The sequence below is a fragment of the Balaenoptera ricei genome, chromosome 16, assembly GCF_028023285.1.
Source record: "Balaenoptera ricei isolate mBalRic1 chromosome 16, mBalRic1.hap2, whole genome shotgun sequence".
Lineage (NCBI taxonomy): Eukaryota > Metazoa > Chordata > Mammalia > Artiodactyla > Balaenopteridae > Balaenoptera > Balaenoptera ricei.
This window is the reverse complement of record NC_082654.1, coordinates 66,748,447-66,770,052: the sequence shown is the minus strand read 5'-3', so window position 1 is coordinate 66,770,052 and position 21,606 is coordinate 66,748,447. Positions and strand designations below refer to the sequence as shown.

Below are 21,606 nucleotides of genomic sequence, written 5' to 3'. Positions count from 1 at the left end.
TGGGTCAATCAAGACTGTAAAAAAAAGGAAAAAAACTTTCTTTTTTTCCCAGGTTTTGAACAGGCCTTACATTTTCATTTTACACTGGGCACTGGGCTCCACAATTACGTGGCCATCCCTGCCTATGTATGTGGTGAGTGTGTGCATGTGTATCTGTTATGTTTGTATTTAAAGGAATAGAATAACTTTCTCTATATTTAATAAAGTAAATTTATCAATAATTTTATAATTTATAGATAAAATAAACTTATATATAACTTTACCATATTTTATCTATAAAATGAAACTACTAATTTTAATAGTTTACAGATCAGGGGAGAAGGAATGTCAACAGAATATTATCTTGTAACTGATGAATTCTTGTAACTGAGTTTCTTATAACTGATGAATTCTCTTTAAAAATCTTTAAAAATATATTATATGCTTAAAAATTGTGATATTCCAGCTTCAGAAGCAGGACATGACATTACTAATATGTTCCTCTTATTAACAAAATCTGCTTTACAACTTTGATTTCTTGACAGGCAAGAGATTTTTGGTCAGAAGCCAAAGTCATCAAATATTAAGAGTGTGGATATACATCAAATGTGTTGAAGAAGTCTTAAAACTCACTAATTTTAGCACATTTGAATTATTCACATAAATTACTTATACTGAAAAATCCTAAATCTTCAATCTCACACCTAAAAAATCTTATGCTTTGTAACTAATCATTTTCAAAATATACCCTCATAACTCTTGAATTATTCCATTCATAATAAAGCAGATGAACAAAATATTCCCATTATAAATTTTTCTTGTTTTTACCTCTATTATTTAAGGAGTCAATATTCATGATCAATATATAGCTGACAATGTCTTCCTTATTTTAAAAATGCAACTAAGTTTTGAATGTGAGTAGTCATAGATACTCCATAGATGGATGTAGATATATATACAAAAAGAATATATTATAAATAAATATATATATATGAAATGATATCAAAAGGACCTTGAAACAAATATTTTTGCATTTGTCTAAATTCAGACATTGTTTCTAACATTCCTGAGAGATAGCTAAAATTGCCAAAAATCTATGACATTGTCACATTTGAAAAAGGTTAAAAGCGATCCAAATTACACCTTCAAAAATGGCCCCCGATCCCTATAACATTGACTTTATCCCAATGCCATCTAAATTCTAACTTTGTTATTCACCAACATAACCGGAGCAAATTGCCCTTTTCTTTGTCTTCTTTTTATCCTTTAAATTGATGTGCGACTCCAGTTTCCTTTCTCGAATCCTGACTGCCTTCTTCAACTAGTATTTAGATACTGTCTCAAGCAAAACAATCATGTATAAATAACCTTCTGGTTGAATTCCATCCCTAGAAACTCCTGTCTCCTGGCTGCACTCTGGGAGCAACCCACGCAGAATGCACTCAAAAGGCCAATCCATGTAAAATCAGGTACTCATTTGTAATTTATCAGATTTTGTACACCGAAAGAACCTCAGCACATACCCAATGGACGGGGTGGGGGAAAACCAGTTACCTACATTGTTCATGTACTCTGAAAGCAGGTCCTGGAGAGCCTGGCGAATGGCATTGCATTCTGCGATAATTCGCTCCCGATGGAAATCCCTCGTGCATGAAGAGTCAGCCAACAGAGCAGCCCCACTGATAATGGCTTCGAGGCGTTTCTCTAGGGATGGTCTTGTTTCCTCCTCAGTCACTGTGAGTGGATCCAAGACAATTAAATTCTAAAGGAAAGACACATTTAGATGGTTAGAACTCCATGATATTCTATTTTTAGGAAAAAATAATTAGTATTTTGTTTTCACATTTGGAATTCATATGTGATGATAAAGACAACTGTACTTTTACTGCCTCACCCAGTTCATGTATCATTCTATAAAGCAATTATTATTCAGGGCAGTGACAGAAATTGTGAAATTATGAGCATTGATTCTAGTGTCAGTCAAATCTGTATTCAAATCTTGCCCTTCCCATTCACCAATGGTGTGAGCTCACTCAGGTGTCTTATGTACTGTAAGCCTCACCTTCCAGATGTGTAAAACTGGAATATTAACATTGTTTATCTCATAAAACTGCTGTAAGAATGATATGAATGCTTAATACAGTGTCTGGTACATATTAACCGTTCTTTACAATTGTCATTTTCATTTAGCACTTCATTGTTGACAAAATATTTTCACATATATTATCTCATCTTGACAAAACTATAAAGAGGTGGACAGCAAAGATACTGTTAACCACACATTTCAACTGATGGTGAGTGAGGCTGAGACTGTCTTGCCCAGGGTCATTAAGCTATTAAATGGTAACGCTCAAACAAGTATTAAGGTCTTATAATACCTAATTCAATACTGTTTTCGTTATGCCTCACTGTAAGTCATACAATCTAATTAACCTAATACTAACATATCAAAGAGAATTCTAAATTTTAATTATTCATTTTAAAAGTAAAATTCCATCTTCCTGTTGATTATAACTTCCAGCCATTTCCCACCATTGAAATCTGACATGTTATTTTTAAGGTTTCCATTAGATACGTCTTCAGGCAACAGAAATCAAGATAATCTACAGACTTTGAAGAAAAGGTGGAGAATATGAGGCTCTAAGGATCCTTTCTTAAAATACAGTAAGAGAGGAAGCCTTTCAAGGTTTGGGCATAATGTCATAATTGGAGAACTAGTTAGTATCAAATGAAAGCTCTCTGTAGAACCTTTAACATAAAATGAAATCATATAGTGATCTTCAGAATGTGTGTGCATGTGTGAGTCTTTACACACAAATATACACACTGAAAATCATTGATCTTCAGAGTGCACAATCATATATATTTACATATATATAGAGAGAGGTATATGTATATTGTGTGTGTATACTGTGTATAGATATAATCTTACACTGATGGTTGCACTATATCGTATTATGATAAATATTTGGGGATCTAAAGTAGCCAGGATAAAATTTTAAAAGCTACAGCTCTAGGCCAAGTTAGGGAGAGAAAACCATTATGGAAAGAAAAATAATATTACAACAATCATACAAAAAGAAAAAATAGTACTGTGTAATGTTCACATATTATATGATATAATATAAAATATAAACTAGAAATAGATGTTATAGAAAATTGGTTAAATATCTTTAAATTATTCAGAAGAATTCTTCCTTTCATGCCTCTATTTCCTTCCTATTTTTCTACTTCTCTACTGAGTATCTCCATTTTTCTCTTTTAGATGGAAACAAATTTTTAAAAAGAAAGAAAATTAATTTTACAAATGCCAAATTTAACATTTTCTTTATCCAATGCATAATTTTTTTGGTGAGACGATAATCCCAACCATGGGCTTGCCCATCAGACAAGGATTCATTTACATCTAAATATACCTCCTTATTTCATTTGCCATTTTTACCATGTCTTCTTTGGCTCACTAATTTAGTACAAACATTCCACCCCAATTTTCATAACAATAATTGACCAATTAAAACCTTTTTGAAAATGTCCCTCCAATGTGACATCATCATTAAGAAGAGACACTGAGGGCAAGAGAATTTTTCTTCGATTGCTCAAATGCAATTAGTAGATGTGATAGGGACAGTTAACATGTTTCCAGCATTGTAATGATAGGAAAAGTTGATTAAATTTGAAATCTATACACCTATAAGTATTACAAAAAGAAGCTAGTAATTTTAGGTGTTCTGGCTGTGATTTCATGTCAGAAAACATCCTCTATTGTAGGAATAAGTTCACTCCAGTTCCTGCTCTCCACGGCCGTTCCCCAAACTATCCTAGCCTTTGGATTTTTACTTGTTTGTTGACTTTTAAGACTCAGATTCTTCAAGCTCATCTAAACTCAAACCATTGCCTGCTCTGACATCTGATGCTCACATGCAGCCTCTTGATTCTGCCTAAATCTAATGTCCCCCTATTCATATCCTATAGACGTTTTCACTAACTTTGTCATTGAGTCAATTAAAAGGTGAGGTTTTTTTAAATAACTTTAATGTTCTATGAAATATCACTGGATATTTGAGACCTACTGAAATAAAGAATGATCTCTTCTGGACATCAGTGAGATGATGAAATAGGAAGTTCCATACGTCATACCCCTAAAGAAATACTGATTTTAACAATAACAATAATGAGAATACCTTTATGAAACCCTGGGAGAAGAACTGAGAGGTTCCAGTACCCACGTGGAGCAAAAACATCAAAGAACAGAAGCACTGAAGAGGATAAGAAGAACAGTTTCACTTTACCCATGTCACCTCTCTCCCAAGGCAACACAGCTCAGACCAAGAGAGACTCACCTTGGCCTGCAACTTCTCCCATTGGGAAAAGCGAAAACAAAGTGAACACTTGGCTCCCCAGCCTTGCGGGAAGGTGTCCAAGAGTCCCATTTCCATCTCTCCATACCCACAACATTGAGGGGATTGAAATAGCTAAATAATCTGGGGACAGCAAAGAGTAAAGAAAAAGGGTAGGAGCTCATAGAAACCAGTATACAGATATCAAAAACCAGCAGCAGATCCTACTAACTAGATTACAGACTCTAATAAGAGCCCTGACCATGAACCCAGTAGGACCCCCACCTGCAGACCCCATGATTAGCCACTGTGCACCCCCAGTGCTCCATGCAGCCCCCTCCTGTAGCCAACACTCCATGCTCCCCTGCAGACAATGCATGCGAGCTCCCATAGACAGCACACAGATATTGGCATCCAGCTGAATCTACTGGATTGGGAAAAAGTGCACAACACTGAACAAACACTTCAGGGCACTGCCCTAGAGAAAATAAATAGGAGGCTCTCAACGCCTGGCCTGGCTTTGTGGGATCAAGAGAAGACATAGAGTCTAAGACTTCTCCTTCACAGGAAACAAGAGGAATGGAGCAAGTGCATCCATAGAAAGAATCTAAGAGACCCCCAATATCTCTGGCAAGGCTGACTCGTGAAGACCTTTCTCCCTGAAGCTAGTCAGTAAAACCTGGAGGAAGTGACTGCTTCTTCAAATGTGAAGACAGGAATACAAGGTTTCAAGGAACATGAAGACTCAAAGAAATATGATATTACCAAAGGAACAAAATAAACTCTAGTAGCTGACCCCAAAGAAATGGAGATTTATTAATTGCCTGAAAAAGAATTCAAAATAATCATCTTAAAGAAGTTCAGTTAGATAAAAAAGAACACAGATAGACAACTCAACAAAATCAGGAAAATAATACATGAGTAAATTGAGAAGTTTCAGAAAAAGAAACCATAAAAAAAGAACCAAACAGAAATCCTGGAGCTGAAGAATATAATGAATGAACTACAAATCCACTAGAGAGACTAAACAACAGACTAGAGCATGCAGAAGAAAAGATCAGCAAACTCAAAGACAGATCATTTGAAATTATCTAGTCAGAGTTACAAAATGAAAAAACAATTAAAAAGAATTAATAAAGCCTACAGCACTTAAGGGACACCATCCAAAAAACCAATATACACATTATTGGATTCATAGAAGGAACAGAGAAAGAGAAAGTGTTAAAGATTTATTTAAAGAAATAATGACAGAAAACTTCACAAATTGGGGAGGGAAATAAATAACCAGATACATGAAGTACAGAGAACCCAAAAAAGATTGAACATAAAGACATCTTCATGAAGGCAAATTATAATCAAACTGTCAAACATCAAAGACAAAAAGTGAATTTTGAAAGCCGCAAGAGAAAAGCAACTCATCTATCACTAGGGAGCCCCCCATAACACTATGAGCAGATTTCTCGACAGAAACCTTGCAGGCCAGGAAAGAGTGGGATGATATATTCAAAGTGCTTAAAGAAAAAAAGAGTGCCAACTAAAAATATTATAACTGGCAAAGCTATTCAGAAATGAAGGAGAGATAAAGACATTCCGACACAAACAAAAGCTGAGGAAGTTCATCACAACTAGACCTGTGTTACAAGAGATACTAAAGAGATATCTTCAAATAGAAGCAAAGGATGCTAACTAACAATGTGAAAACATATGAAAGCATAAAACTCATTGGTAAAGGTAAATATATAGTTAAATTCAGAATACTATAATATTGTAATAATGGTGGGTAAATCACTTAGAGCCTAATATAATAGTTAAAAGACAAAAACATTAAAGATAACTATAGCTACAAAATTTTCCTAATGGATACATAACATAAAAAGATGTAATGGTGATGTCAATAACATAAAATGTGGGGGGAATAAAAGTAGAGTTTTTGTATGTGATCAAAATTAAGTTGTTATCCGTTCAAAATAGACTATCATAACTATAAAATTTGTTATGCTAAACACATTATAATCATAAAGAAAAAACCTGTGGTAGATACATAAAAGATAAATATTAAGTAATCAAAGCATACAACCATAAAAACTCATCAAATCACAGAGAAAAATAACAAGAGAGAAATAAAGGAACAAAAGAACTACAAAATAGTCAGAAAATAATTAACAAAATGGCAATAGTAAGTCCTCACCTACCAATAAGTACTTGAAATGTAAATGTACTAAATTCTCCAATCATAAGACATAGAGTGGCTGACTAGATTCAGAAACAAAAACAAAAGTCCTAAATCCAACTATATGTTGCCCAAAAGATACTTACATTAGCTTTAAGGAAATTGAAGGGATGGAAAAAGATATTCCATGAAAATGGTAACCAAAAGAAAGCAGGGGTAGCTATAATTATATCAAACAAAATAGGCTTTAAGTAAAAAACTGTCATGAGACAAAGAAGGACATTATATGATGGTAAAAGTGTCAGTCAAAAGAATATAACAATTATAAATATATATTGTACCCAATATCAGGGCACCTAAATACATAAAGCAAATATTAACCAATTTGAAGGGAGAAATAGACAAAAATACAATAATAGTAGGGAACTTCAGTACTCCACTTTCAGTAATGGATAGTTCAACCAGACAGAAAATAAATAAGAAAACACTGGACCTAAGCTACCATTAGGCCAGATGGACTATACACATATACAAAGCATGCCATCTGATAGCATCAGAATATACATTCTCAAGTATACACAGAACATTCTCCAGGATAGATCATATGTTAAGCCATAAAACTGGACTTAAATTTAAGACTGAAATCATATCGAGTATCTTTTTCACCCACATGATATGTGCAATAATAATAGGAAGCAATAATAGGTGTAAAATTAGAAAATTCACATATATATTAAAACTAAACAACACATTCCTGAACAACCAATGGATCAAAGAAGAAATCAAAGAAAAATTTTAAAATATCTTGAGACAAACGAAAATGGAAACATAACATATGAAAACTTATGACATGCTGCAAAAGCGGTTTTAAGAGAAAAGTTAATAGCAATAAATGCCTACATTAAGAAAAAAAGAAAGACCTAAAAAAAACAACCAAACTTTACACCTCAAGAAACTAGAACTAGAAGAACAAACTAAGCCCAAAGTTAAAAAAGGAAGGAAATAATGAAGATGAAAACAAATAAATGGAATAGAAACTAGAAAAACAATAGAAAAGATCAACAAAAAATTAGTTGGTTTCATGAAAAGATAAACAAAATTGACAGACCTTTAGCTAGACTAACTAAAAAAAAAAGAGAGAAAAGACTCAAATAAATATAAATGTAAATGAAACAGGAGACACTACAATTGACTCCACAGAAATACAAAGAATTGTAAGAGACTATGATAAACAATTATGTAGCAATAAATCGGATAACCTAGAAGAAATGTGTAAATTCCTAGAAATATACAGGCTACCAAGACTGAATCATGAAGTAATAGAAAATCTGGACAGATCGAGATTGAATCAATAATTTAAAATTTCCCAACAAAGAAAAAAACCAAGATCAGATGTTTCACTAGTGAATTCTACCAAATATATAAGAACTAATATCAATCCTGCTCACACTTTTCCAAAAACTTAAAGAGAAGGGAACATTTCCAGACTCATTTTGAGGCCAGCATTACCCTAACACCAAAGCTACCTGATTTGGATATTTCAAGAAAAGAAAAGTACAGGCCAACATCCCTGATGAACAGATGGAAAAATCCTCAACAAAATGCTAGCAAACTGAATCAACAGTATGTTAAAATGTTCATACAGCATATCCAAGTGGATTTATCCCTGGGATGCAAGAATGGTACTACCTATGCAAATCAATAAATGTGATATACCACATTAACAGAATGAAGGATAAAAATCATATTTTCTCAGTAGGTGCTGCAAAAGCATTTGACACAATTCAACATCCTTCATGATAAAAACTCTCAACAAATTAGGTATACAAGGAATGTATATCATCACCATAAAGGCCATATATGACAAGCTCACCATTAACATCATAGTCAACAGTAAAAAGCTAAAAGCCTTTCCTCTAAGACCAAAACAAGACAAAGATGCCCATTCTTGCCATTTTTATTTAACATAGTACTGGAAGTCCTAGCCAAAGCAATTGGACAAAAAACAGAAATAAAAGGCATCCAAATTGGAGAGGAAGAAGTAAAATTGTCTCTTTCAGCAGATGACATGATCCTATATATAGAAAACTCTAAAGATACCACCAAAAAACTGTTAGAACTAATAATAAATTCAGTAAAATTGCATGATAAAAATCAACAATATAAAATCAGTTGCATTTCTATATACTAATAATGATTATTCAGTAAATACTTAGGCATAATTTAACCAAGGAGATTATAGATCTGTATACTGACAACTATAAAGCATTGATTAAAGAAACTAAACAATAAAATAAAATAATAAACAAATAAATAAATAGAAGGATATTCCATGTTCATGGATTGGAAGAATTAATATTGTTAAAATGTTGATAAAACCCAAAGCAATCTACCAATTCAATACAATTCCTACCAAAATTCCAAAGGCATTGTTCACAGAAGTAGAAAAAACAATCCTACAATTCATATGGAATTACAAAAGATCCCCAATAGTCAAAACAGTCTTGAGGAAGGAAGACAAAGCTGGAGGCATCACACTTCCTCATTTCAAACTATTTTACAAAGCTGTGGTAATAAAAACAGTATGGTACTGGCATAAAAGCTGCCACATAGACCAACATAACAGGAGAGAGAGCCCAAAAATAAACCCATGCTTACTACAGTCAAGGATCTTCAACAATGGTGCCAACAACACAAAATGGGGAAAGTATAATCTCTTTAATAAATGGTGCTGGTAAAACTGGATAATTGCATGCAAATTTACTAAGATCTTATGTTAAGTGTTCTTACCATAAACTATTAATAATAATAATAACAACAATAATAATAAAGGGAGTCAGAGGAACCTTTGTGTGGTGAAGGATATTCTTATGGCCTTGATAGTGGTGATGGTTTCACAAGTGTATACTTATTCCCAAAATCATCTAGTTGTATACATTAAACATGTCCAGCTTTTTACATGTCAATCATACTTCAATAAAGTAGTTTATAAAAAAGAAACAAAACTCATCTTAATAAAATAATAATCTCTTCTGAACTAGTATAGCAGTGTGTTGAAACACTCTTTCAGTATCTTTTCATGGCATTAATTTCATGAAAGACAAAGAACAGGATGCTTTATTTTCAGGATCCCACTCTAATGAACGTAGAACATATTTTCTCTTTTTTCTAGGTTCTGCCCAATATAAACTTACCTCCTTAACACTTTGATTGCTGACAAGAAAATATTTTTTCAAAAAAGTAAGAGTCCTAACTTCATTATCTTCTATTGGATTGCTGCATTTTAGGAGGCAGTATAGTTTAAGGATTACAAGATCTAGGAGCAGTTAGCATGGGTTTGAATCCTGGCTCATTAGCTATGAGAAAATTTATCTATGTTGTTATCATCCTCTGTATTCTCAATTTTATATAACCTCCAATCCACCCACTTTCTACTACTCTTAGGAAACGGAGATGAGACCATCTGGGAAACCTCTCCATTTACTTCTATCTCAATATGCTTTTCCATCCATTTTTTCTTCTCATCTGTCTTCAAGGAAGATCTCTCCTTCTCCCTCTCCTTTCTCCTCTCTCTCTTTTACCCCCCAACCACCACTTTCTTTTCAAGGCTAACTTCTCTTTCTGTGCTCTTATCTCAAGCCTTCTTCAGTTATTCCTTTCTTATATTTTGAGTCTATCTTCAGAGCCTACTATGTACCAGATAGTAGGAACGGGTAATAAAATTGACAGCATCCCTGCCCACTTCACAGGGCTCACAGCCTAGAGGTACTGACAAATATTAACCAAATAATCACATAAATATCAATATATAACTACAATGTGGCTACGTGGTATAAATAAAAAGAATATGAAAGTTTATAAATTAACCAGGCATACCTCTGGGCAATTTGGTGCATAATCAAGATGATTAAAGGCAAAGCAGATGTAAGTTCCAGAGAACTCACAGGATTCTCAGGGAGGGCTTTGGATTTCGACAGAACATGGAATTTAAAATTTGGAGTTAATCTTATCCAGATCTTATTTTATCAGGTCAACTTGAACAGGCACCTGGGTTATAATTATGTGAAACTTAAAGCAAGAGGCAGAATACTCTGAAACCTGAAAACAAACAAAAGGGAAGAGACAGATTCTACCCCTAAAATAATATAGTTAAAGCATCCAATCTGAACTTAAAAAGACACCGAAAACTGCCTGAAAGGCAAGGAAAAGGGCTGTTCAATCAGAAAGAGAATATGTTACATTTATCTATAGAACAGGACTATAGGAAAATCAGATCCTGTGAAAGAATGATCAAGTTGTAAAATCATATGCATACTCATAGGTATTTTAAAATATAAAAGATGTATATGACCCAGGACTGAGAGTGTGATAACCAACCCAAATAATGATACAGGGAATAACTTAAAATGTACTAAATCTTTTACTGGAGTAGCTGTAGTTTAAATCATCATTGCTGATCATTTTTTTCTTTGCCCACTAAAGCCTATCTTTCAGGAAAGAACTACAATGTAAGAGTTATTTTATTCAGTATGAGTTACGGTGAAAGAAAATCCTGTGGCCTTGAGAAACACAGAAACGTTAACTTTTGAGAAGACTGAGATCCTGGCTCTCATGTATTTGGAAATGAACAATGTAAGGTGAATCTATACAAAATAAGTTGGAAAGATTTCCAGAATACATTGTAGAATAAAAAAAGTTGCAGAATGATATGTGCAGTGACATCATATATATTAAAAAAACAAGCACACTATAATACTTGAGATTTTCTCTGAGTACATATAAGTATTTCGGAGCCTAGGAAAAAGTTTAAGAAAACATACCAGTGCCATGACAATTGCTATCTCTGAAAAGAACCGGATTGGAGTGGTGGTCAAATTTTTAATTTTATGATTATAGCCTAATTGTGTATTACTTCTGAAACTTAAAACTAATTTTAAAAAAATTAAAATTCTTAAAATTTTAAAAAGAAAATGGCAATTATGAATCAAACACTTATTATTATTTTGGATTCTAGATATTAATCAACTATTTTGGAATCATAATAGAAAAATATAATGTTTCCATTAATTACCAGAATGAAATATGATATTAAGTTTTCACATTAATTAGCTTGAAGGATTTTAATTTTGCTATGTTGGGTTTCATCATTACAAATATGTTTGGTTAATATATGTCTTTTAAAAAATAAAGACATGACCTCATGTACCAGGTCATGTACCAGGGCACTCTTTTTCAGTCAGCTTAGAAGTCAGAACACCTGAGTGTGAATCTTGGCCTTTCACTCACATTGAGAGAGTGATTTAAACTGCCTAAGCCTTTATTTCATCCCTGTAAAGTGGGGAAAATAAAACCCGCACCTTTCATATAAGATTTTATTTAATGTAGCTTTATAACATATTTTAATAACTGGTGGGATAGGTCCCACCTCAGTTTCTTGCTAATATTATTTTTACCTTTACATGCACTACCATCTATTCCTGATGATCAGTGAATAGAATGCTACAAAGGAAGCTACACTTGCTAAAACAGAATTCTCTATATACCACACAGATATGTATCAGATAGTCATTCATTCCACAAATATTTATTAATCCTCTAATACACTTCAGATCCTGAGCAAGGCTTTGGTCATGCCTTACCAGGACATGTAGGAAGTTATAAAAAATCGTTTAAACAAGCTGAAGCATAAAACCAACAAGTTGGGAAAAGTTTTCTGTATGTTAATAAACATGATATAATAAACCCTATTCATTCACACACTCTATATGCTGTGATGAGATTGATCCAGTTTACATTCAAAACACTAAAAGTCTTACACCTATTCTCCAAAGTGAAATTGCCTATCAAAAGAGATGTAGCTATGATTATAATCAAGTACCAACATTCTTCAGAAAAACACATGCAGTGCTTCAAGTTGGGAGCAGCAGAAATAATAACCACATAGCATAAATAAAGTTTCTCAAGCACCTACATTATCAATCTTCAGAGTGAGTGATGAAAATGGAACAAAATTCTCCTTATGATTATCAACAGAAAATGCTATTGACAGAACTCACAGGCTCTCCTTTGTCTGGTACATCCCTTATTTTAATGTTTCCACCTAAATAAGCTAAAGAATGGAAGCTTCAGATATTAAAAATGTAAAAGAAGGTAAAATGTGAGTAATAAACTATAAATTAGCAAGATTATCAATAAATATTACTAGTAAATTATTAAATGAGTGTAACTTACACAAAGTTTACATATTCAGCTATATAAAATCAAAATGTATATAACTCACATTCTGTTGTATATTAGTTAATAAAACAGAAGAATAGAAAATATTTAAGAAAGTCATTCAACATGCTTATAAAACAAATTAGATATGTACATACTCCCTTAAATTTTTTTCTCTAAATTATAGGTGTAGAACATTTGAATAGCTCAATGATTACTAAGAAGGTAGTTTTACCAGAACACCAATAAAAAAATTTCAATTATCTAATTCATTTCACCTGAGGTAGTAACCTCTTCTCCTAGACATATTTCTGTCAGAGTTCAGCAATTCAATCTATGCACAGCACCACATCATGGATTGTTTGCTTCAGATTTTATCTGGTTATACCAAAACTAAAATAAACTTCAAGAATTCTTCTATTTTCAAAACCTCTGTTTAAAAGGACTTTAATGTAAGCACTTTCAAGAAGCTGTTGCGTTCACTGTAATATTGAATATAATATTGAATAAATCTTAGAACATATTCATTTCTTAATTTTATTTTTCTATTATTTTATACAGCAGGTTCTTATTAGCTATCTATTTTATACACATCAGTGTATACATGTCAATCCCAATCTCCCAATTCATCCCACCCCCCCCACCCCCCCCACCCCCCGCTTTCCCCCTTGGTGTCCATAAGTTTCTTCTCTACATCTGTGTCTCTATTTCTGTCCTGCACACTGGTTCATCTGTACTATTTTTCTAGATTCCACATATATGTGTTAATATACAATATTTGTTTTCCTCTTTCTGACTTACTTCACTCTGTATGACAGTCTCTAGGTCCATCCACGTCTATACAAGTGACCCAATTTCGTTCCTTTTTATGGCTGAGTAATATTCCATTGTATATATGTACCACATCTTCTTGATCCATTCATCTGTCGGTGGACATTTAAGTTGTTTCCATGTCCTGGTTATTCTAAATAGTGTTGCAATAAACAATGGGGTGCATGTGTCTTTTTGAATTATGGTTTTCTCTGGGTATATGCCCAGTAATGGGATTGCTGGGTCATATGGTAATTCTATTTTTAGTTTTTTAAGGAACCTCCATAATGCTCTCCATAGTGGTTCTATCAATTTACATTGCCACCAACAGTGCAAGAGGGTTCCCTTTTCTCCACACCCTCTCCAGCATTTGTTGTTTATAGATTTTCTGATGATGCCCATTCTAAGTGGTGTGAGGTGATACCTCATTGTAGTTTTGATTTGCATTTCTTTAATAATTAGTGATGTTGAGCAGCTTTTCATGTGCCTCTTGGCCACCTGTATGTCTTCTTTGGAGAAATGTCTATTTAGGTCTTCTTCCCATTTTTTGATTGGGCTTTTTGTTTTTTTAATATTGAGCTGTATGCACTGTTTATATATTTTGGAGATTAATCCTTTGTCCATTGATTCATTTGCAAATATTTTCTCCCATTCTGAGAGCTGTCTTTTCGTCTTGTTTATACTTTCCTTTGCTGTGCAAAAGCTTTTAAGTTTCATTAGGTCCCATTTGTTTATTTTTTATTTTATTTCCAATACTCTAGGAGGTGGGTCAACAAACATCTTGCTGTAATTTATGTCAAAGAGTGTCCTTCCTATGTTTTCCTCTAAGAGTTTTATAGTGTCTGGTCTTACATTTAGGTCCTTAATCCATTTTGAGTTTATTTTTGTGTACGGTGTTAGGGAGTGTTCTAATTTCATTCTTTTAAATGTAGCTGTCCAGTTTTCCTAGCACCACTTATTGAAGAGATTGTCTTTTCTCCATTGTATATCCTTGCCTCCTTTGTCATACATTAGTTGACCATAGGTGTGTGGGTTTATCTCCATTTTTTTCCCTCAAGATTGCTTTGCCTATTCAGGGTCTTTCGTGTCTCTGTACAAATGTTAAGATTTTTTGTTACATTTCTGTACAAGATGCCATTGGTAATTTGATAGGGATTGCATTGAATCTGTAGATTGCTTTGGGTACTATAGTCATTTTCACAATGTTGATTCTTCCAATACAGAACATGGTATATCTCTCCATCTGTCTGTGTCATCTTTGATTTCTTTAATCAGTGTCTTACAGTTTTCTGAGTACAGGTCTTTTACCTCATAGGTGGGTTTATTCCTAGGTATTTTGTTCTTTACCTCATAGGTGGGTTTATTCCTAGGTATTTTGTTCTTTTTGTTTCTATGGTGAATGGGATTGTTTCCTTAATTTCTCTTTCTGATCTTTCATTATTAGTGTATAGGAATGCAAGTGATTTCTGTGCATTAATTTTGCATCCTGCAAACTTACCAAATTCATTGATTAGCTCTAGTAGTTTTCTGGTGGCATCTTTAGGATTATCTATGTATAGTATCACATCAACTGCAAGCAGTGACAGTTTTACTTCTTCTTTTCCAATTTGTATTCTTTTATTTCTTTTTCTTCTCTGATTGCCATGGCTAGGCCTTCGAAAAATATGTTAAATAAGAGTGGCAAGAGTGGACATGCTTCTCTTGCTCCTGATCTTAGAGGAAATGGTTTCAATTTTTCACCATTGAGAATGCTGTTTGCTGTGGGTTTGTCGTATATGGCCTTTATTATATTGAGGTAGGTTCCCTCTAGGCCCACTTTCTGGAGAGTTTTTATCATAACTGGGTGTTGAATTTTGTCAAAAGCTTTTTCTGCATCTATTGAGATGACCATATGGTTTTTATTCTTCAACTTGTTAATATGGTGTATCACATTGATTGATTGGTGTATATTGAAGAATCCTTGCATCCTTGGGATAAATCCCACTTGATCATGGTGTATGATCCTTTTAATGGGTTGTTGGATTGTGTTTGCTAGTATTTTGTTGAGGATTTTTGCATCTATATTCATCTGTAATATTGGTCTATAATTTTCTTTTTTTGTGGTATCTTTGTCTGGTTCTGGTATCAGGGTGATAGTGGCCTCATAGAATGAGTTTGGGAGTGTTCCTTCCTCTGCAATTTTTTGGAAGAGTTTGAGAAGGATGGCTGTTAGCTCTTCTCTAAACGTTTGATAGAATTCACCTGTGAAGCCATCTGGTCCTGGATTTTTGTTTGTTGGAAGATTTTTAATCACAGTTTCAATCTCAGTACATGTGACTGGTCTGTTCATATTTTCTATTTCTTCCTGGTTCAGTCTTGGAAGGTTATACCTTTCTAAGAATTAGTCCATTTCTTCCTGGTTGTCCATTTTATTGGCATAGAGCTGCTTGTAGTAGTCTCTTAGGATGCTTTGTATTTCTGCGGTGTCTGTTGTAACTTCTTTTTCATTTCTAATTTTATGAATTTGAGTCCTCTCCCTCTTTTTCCTGATGAATCTGGCTAATGGTTTATCAATTTTGTTTATCTTCTCAAAGAACCAGCTTTTAGTTTTATTTATCTTTGCTATTGTTTTCTTTGTTTCTATTTCATTTGTTTCTGCTCTAATCTTTATGATTTATTTCCTTCTACTAACTTTGGGTTTTGTTTGTTCTTCTTTCTCTAGTTCCATTAGGTGTAAGGTTAGATTGTTTATTTGAGATTTTTCTTGTTTCTTGAGGTAGGATTGTATTGCTATAAACTTCCCTCTTACAACTGCTTTCGCTGCATCCCACAGGTTTTGGATCATCGTGTTTTCATTGTCATTTGTCTCTAGGTATTTTTTGGTGTCCTCTTTGATATCTTCAGTGATCTCTTGGTTATTTAGTAATGTATTATTTACTCTCCATGTATTTGTGTTTTTTACATTTTTTTTACCTGTAATTTATTTCTAATCTAGTAGCGTTGTGGTCAGAAAAGATGCTTGATATGATTTCAATGTTCTCAAATTTACCGAGGCTTGATTTGTGACCCAAGCTGTGATCTATCCTGGAAAATGTTCCATGTGTGCTTGAGAAGAAAGTGTAATCTGCTGTTTCCGGATAGAATGTCCTATAAATATCAATTAAATCTATCTGATCCATTGTGTCATTTAAAGCTTGTGTTTCCTTATTAATTTTCTATCTGGATGATCTTTCCATTGGTGTAAGTGAGGTGTTAAAGTCCCCCACTAGTATTGTGTTACTGTTGATTTCCTCTTTTATAGCTGTTAGCATTTGCCTTATGTATTGCGGTGCTCCTATGTTGGATGAGGATATATTTGTAATTGTTATATCTTCTTCTTGGATTTATCCCTTTATCATTATGTAGTGTCCTTCCTTGTCTCTTGTAACATTCTTTATTTTAAAGTCTATTTTATCTGATATGAGGATTGCTACTCCAGCTTTCTTTTGATTTCCATTGGCATGGAATATCTTCTTCCATCCCCTCACTTTCAGTCTGTATGAGTCCCTAGGTCTGAAGTGGGTCTCTTGTAGACAGCATATATATGGGTCTTGTTTTTATATCTATTCAGCGAGCCTGTGTCTTTTGGTTGGAGCATTTAATCCATTCACATTTAAGGTAATTATCAATATGTATTTTCCTATTACCATTTTCTTAATTGTTTTGGGTTTGCTTTTTAGGTCTTTTTCTTCTCTTGTGTTTCCCACTTAGAGAAGTTCCTTTAGCATTTGTTGTAAAGCTGGTTTGGTGGTGCTGAATTCTCTTAGCTTTTGCTTGTCTGTAAAGCTTTTGATTTCTCTGTCGAATCTGAATGAGATCCTTGCCGGGTAGAGTAATCTTAGTTGTAGGTTTTTCCGTTTTATCACTTTAACTATATCAGGCCACTGCCTTCTGGCTTGTAGAGTTTCTGCTGAGAAATCAGCTGTTAACCTTATGGAAGTTCCCTTGTATGTTATTTGTCATTTTTCCCTTTTTTGCCTTTTTCTTTGTCTCTAATTATTGTCAGTTTGATTACTATATGTCTCAGCGTGTTTCTCCTTGGGTTTATCCTGCCTGGGACTCTCTGCACTTCCTAGACTTCAGTGGCTATTTCCTTTCCCATGTTAGGGAAGTTTTCAACTATAATCTCTTCAAATATTTTCTTGGGTCCTTTCTCTCTCTCTTCTCCTTCTGGGACCCCTATAATGCGAATGTTGGTGTGTTTATTGTTGTCCCAGAGGTCTCTTAGGCTGTGTTCATTTCTTTTCATTCTATTTTCTTCATTCTGTTGTTCAGCAGTGAACTCCATCATTCTGTTTTCCAGGTCACTTATCCGTTCTTCTGCCTCACTTATTCTGCTATTGATTCCTTGTAGTGTACTTTTCATTTCAGTTATTGTATTGTTCTTCTCTGTTTGTTTGTTTTCTAATTCTTCTAGGTCTTTGGTAAACATTTCTTGCATCTTCTCGATCTTTGCCTCCATTCTTTTTCTGAGGTCCTGGATCATCTTCACTATCATTATTCTGAATTCTTTTTCTGGAAGGTTGCCTATCTCCACTTCATTTAGTTGTTTTTCTGGGGTTTTATTTTGTTCCTTCATCTGGTACATAGTCCTCCACCTTTTCATTTTGTCTATCTTTCTGTGAATGTGGTTTTTCTTCCACAGGCTTCAGGATTGTAGTTCTTGCTTCTACTGTCTGCCCTCTGGTGGATGAGACTACCTAAGAGGCTTGTGCAAGTTTCCTGATGGGAGAGACTGGTGGTGGGTAGAGCTGGGGATTGCTGTGGTGTGCACAGCTCAGTAAAACTTTAATTCGCTTGTCTGCTGATGGGTGAGGCTGAGTTCCCTCCCTGTTGGTCATTTGGCTTGAGGTGACCCAGCACTGTCGCCTACAGGCCCTTTGGTGGGGCTAATGGAGGACTCTAGGAGGGCTCATGCCAAGGAGTACTTCCCAGAACTTCTGCTGCCAGTGCCCTTGTCCTCACGGTGAGGCACAGCCACCCCCCGCCTCTGCAGGAGACCCTCCAACACTAGCAGGTAGGTCTGATTCAGTCTCCTATGGGGTCACTGCTCCTTCCCACTGGGTCCTGGTGCACACACTACTTTGTGTGTGCCCTCCAAGAGTAGAGTCTCTGTTTCCCCCAGTCCTGTCGAAGTCCTGCAATTAAATCCCACTAGCCTTCAAAGTCTTATTCTCTGGGAATTCCTCCTCCCACTGCCAGATCCCCAGGTTGGGAAGCCGACGTGGGGCTCAGAACCTTCACTCCAGTGGATGGACATCTGTGGTATAACTGTTCTCCAGTTTGTGAGTTACCCACCCAGCGGTATTCGGATTTGATTTTATTGTGACTGCGCCCCTCCTACCATCTCAATGCAGCTTCTCCTTTGTCTTTGGATGTGGGGTATCTTTCTTGTGAGTTCTAGTGTCTTCCTGTCGATGACTGTTCAGCAGTTAGTTGTGATTCCAGTGTTCTCGCACAAGGCTGTGAGCACACGTCCTTCTACTCCACCATCTTGAACCAATCTCTTAGTATATATTCTTAACAGAATATTGCTGACTAAAGCAACACATTTTAATGAAGGAGCAAGTTAAGTCTTTGTTATTGATTATCTATTTGGAAATACGTGTTTACATGTTTGTTTTATCTCTACTCATAGTCTGTTTTTAAACCATGCATAAAGAGAAGGTCCTAAAAATATGTAAGCAATGATGATTACCTTATTTTGTCTACATTGAACATACAGACAATACAGATAATTTTTATATACAATAATGTCACTAAAAATATTACAGATGCTCCAAAATTTTTAAGTAGTGTTAATTCTTCTTAATTGTCTCAGTAATGTCATGTGTGTCCTACCTTCTAGGTCCAAACTGATTGCAAACCTAATTGAATACAAACCTGTAAAATTGAAACAAACGTTTGAATAGTTCCTACCATGTCCAAGGTTTATGCCAGCTGTTACGTCTGTGGAGTTCTCCCAGAAAGCAATTCATCAACAAAGGAGAGAAAAGGTACAGAGGGGGCAACTGAAAAAAATAAATAATCCCATTTGTGCTCTATTTGATTCCACCTTCCACTTCTGTCTATAATTATATCCTTTGGGAGAAATAACAGGTTAAGTACAAGCTCTAGATTCATGAGTGGACTGTGCATAATAGAGCACAGAAAAAAGAGTAGCCAATGTGGCACAGTCATACCAAGTAACTGTAAGACTCTAAAAGTCATGTCTGCCCTAAAATCCCTTGAAAAAAGAGGAGTGAAAGCATGACTGCTAGGTGGTAACAATTTCTCAATAACAGCATCCTCCAGATGCTCTTGATGTGGTCCCTAACTCCTTCCTCATGTTCTCTAGAGCAGCATTATTTTAAAATTGTGGAGATAATATTCTGAATATTTTAAAATTACAACAATTAAAGATGTCTTGGCATGAAAAAAGTTAAGAATTGGCCTTTTTGCCTCAAGTTGAATATGTAGTTAAATAGACATTAACTCAAATATTTCTAAATAATTTTCTAGTTAACTGTGGCTAGGGAAAAAAATAATTTGCTTGAGTCACTGTGTTTGAAAATCTATATTTAGAACGTATTAACCTATAAGATAACCAAAATTATCATTTTGGATTCTCCATAAAGCCTGCAGTCTTGATAAGAAATTGGGATAAAACTGTATTCACTCCAAAGTACACTCTAGAGTGCTGTCCAAAACAACTTTTTGTGATGATGAAAATTTTCTGTATCTACAATGGCCAGTACAGTAGCCACCTGTTACATATAGCTATTAAACACTTAAAATGTGGCTAGCACAACTGAAGAACTGAATTTTTAATTTTATTTAATTGTGATTGGCTTCATTTTAAATTCAAATAGCTACATCTGGCAAACGGCTAGTATATTGAACAACACAGCTCTAGAAATTGCTTTTCATTTTATTTTTCATGATGTGAAATTCTTTTGTTACGATATCTTGTTAGCTGGATTTCACTAGGTAAAAGGGAGTGATGACTCCCATGTAGCAGGTTGAAGAGATCGATACCTCTGTACTGTCATTTGTTGCTTAGAGAACCTCCCTTACAATATAGAACCACCACTGGTGCCTATTATCTACACTAAAAGTGGTTGATTGATTGTGATTAAAAGCACTGTTTCCCTAAACTGGCAGGTATCTTTGGAGAAAGCACTGGGAGAGGACTGAATTTTAAGCTGTTTTAAGTCATCAAGGTTTAGTTTATCAGGTCTTTTGCCTTATGACTAGTTAAAAATAAGTTAGTTAAAATAAAAGAAACAGAGGCAGCTCAAGAGAATATGCATCACAGTGTGGAGGGGCATGAAGCAAGTCTTAGGTGGCTAGGATACAGATACTGGGTATCAGTGGGAAAAGAGGAAACAGATACTCTGAGAAAAAAGAATTCTGACAGGAAGGATGGGAAGCACCACCAAAGATGATGTTCACCTATTCCACAGTTTAATCCATGATGCTTCATTTTATAGCCTTCTCTTTTTTAATTCAAGACAGATATTGCTGGTGCTGTTCATAATAGGGTATGGATGTATAACTAGAAACATCAGTCCATGGCTTAATGTCTTTTCCAAGTTAAGAATACGTATAGAAAAATCAACTGATTTTGCACTTACTGCTGTTCAGATCTTTTTGCTTTACTAGATACATAATGACATATTCAAAAAGTTGGTCAGAAAAATGTTAAAACAAGATCATTCCTTCTGCTATTCTTTGCTCTTTTAGAGATTTTACCAAAGGCCTATGTTTTCCTTAAGTGCTTAATAAATCTGATTTAGATATTTAATTATCTTAATAAACAAGAACATGTGAGATACAAGGAGGAGGAGAGAAGGACAAAGAGAGGGGAGGGAGATGCAAATAAGGTAAAGGAGGAGGGAAAGAGAGGAAAGATGAAAGGGAAGTTGAGGAGGGACTGAGAGGAATGAGGGGGGGGGGAAGGAGGATAGAGGAAAGCAAAGGAAATGAGAAGAAAGAAAGTGAAGGAAAAGAAGCAGTTTGCTAAAACCTCCTGTGTCATGCACATTGGCAGTAATGAAACCAACCAGCTACTGTGTTTAATTATTCAGCAGAACA

At 34.6% G+C, this 21,606-nt stretch overlaps 1 protein-coding gene across 4 annotated transcripts in view; it reads right to left on the bottom strand.

Annotated features, from left to right (window-relative positions):
- The window catches only part of CTNNA3 (catenin alpha 3), a 1,736,704-nt gene that overhangs the window by 1,213,090 nt on the left and 502,008 nt on the right, over positions 1-21,606 (bottom strand). For all 4 annotated transcript variants that reach the window (XM_059899110.1, XM_059899114.1, XM_059899112.1 and 1 more), the window contains one exon: positions 1,538-1,741. In XM_059899110.1, coding sequence (XP_059755093.1) covers positions 1,538-1,741 — 204 coding nt within the window. The remainder of the gene's footprint in view (positions 1-1,537; positions 1,742-21,606) is intronic.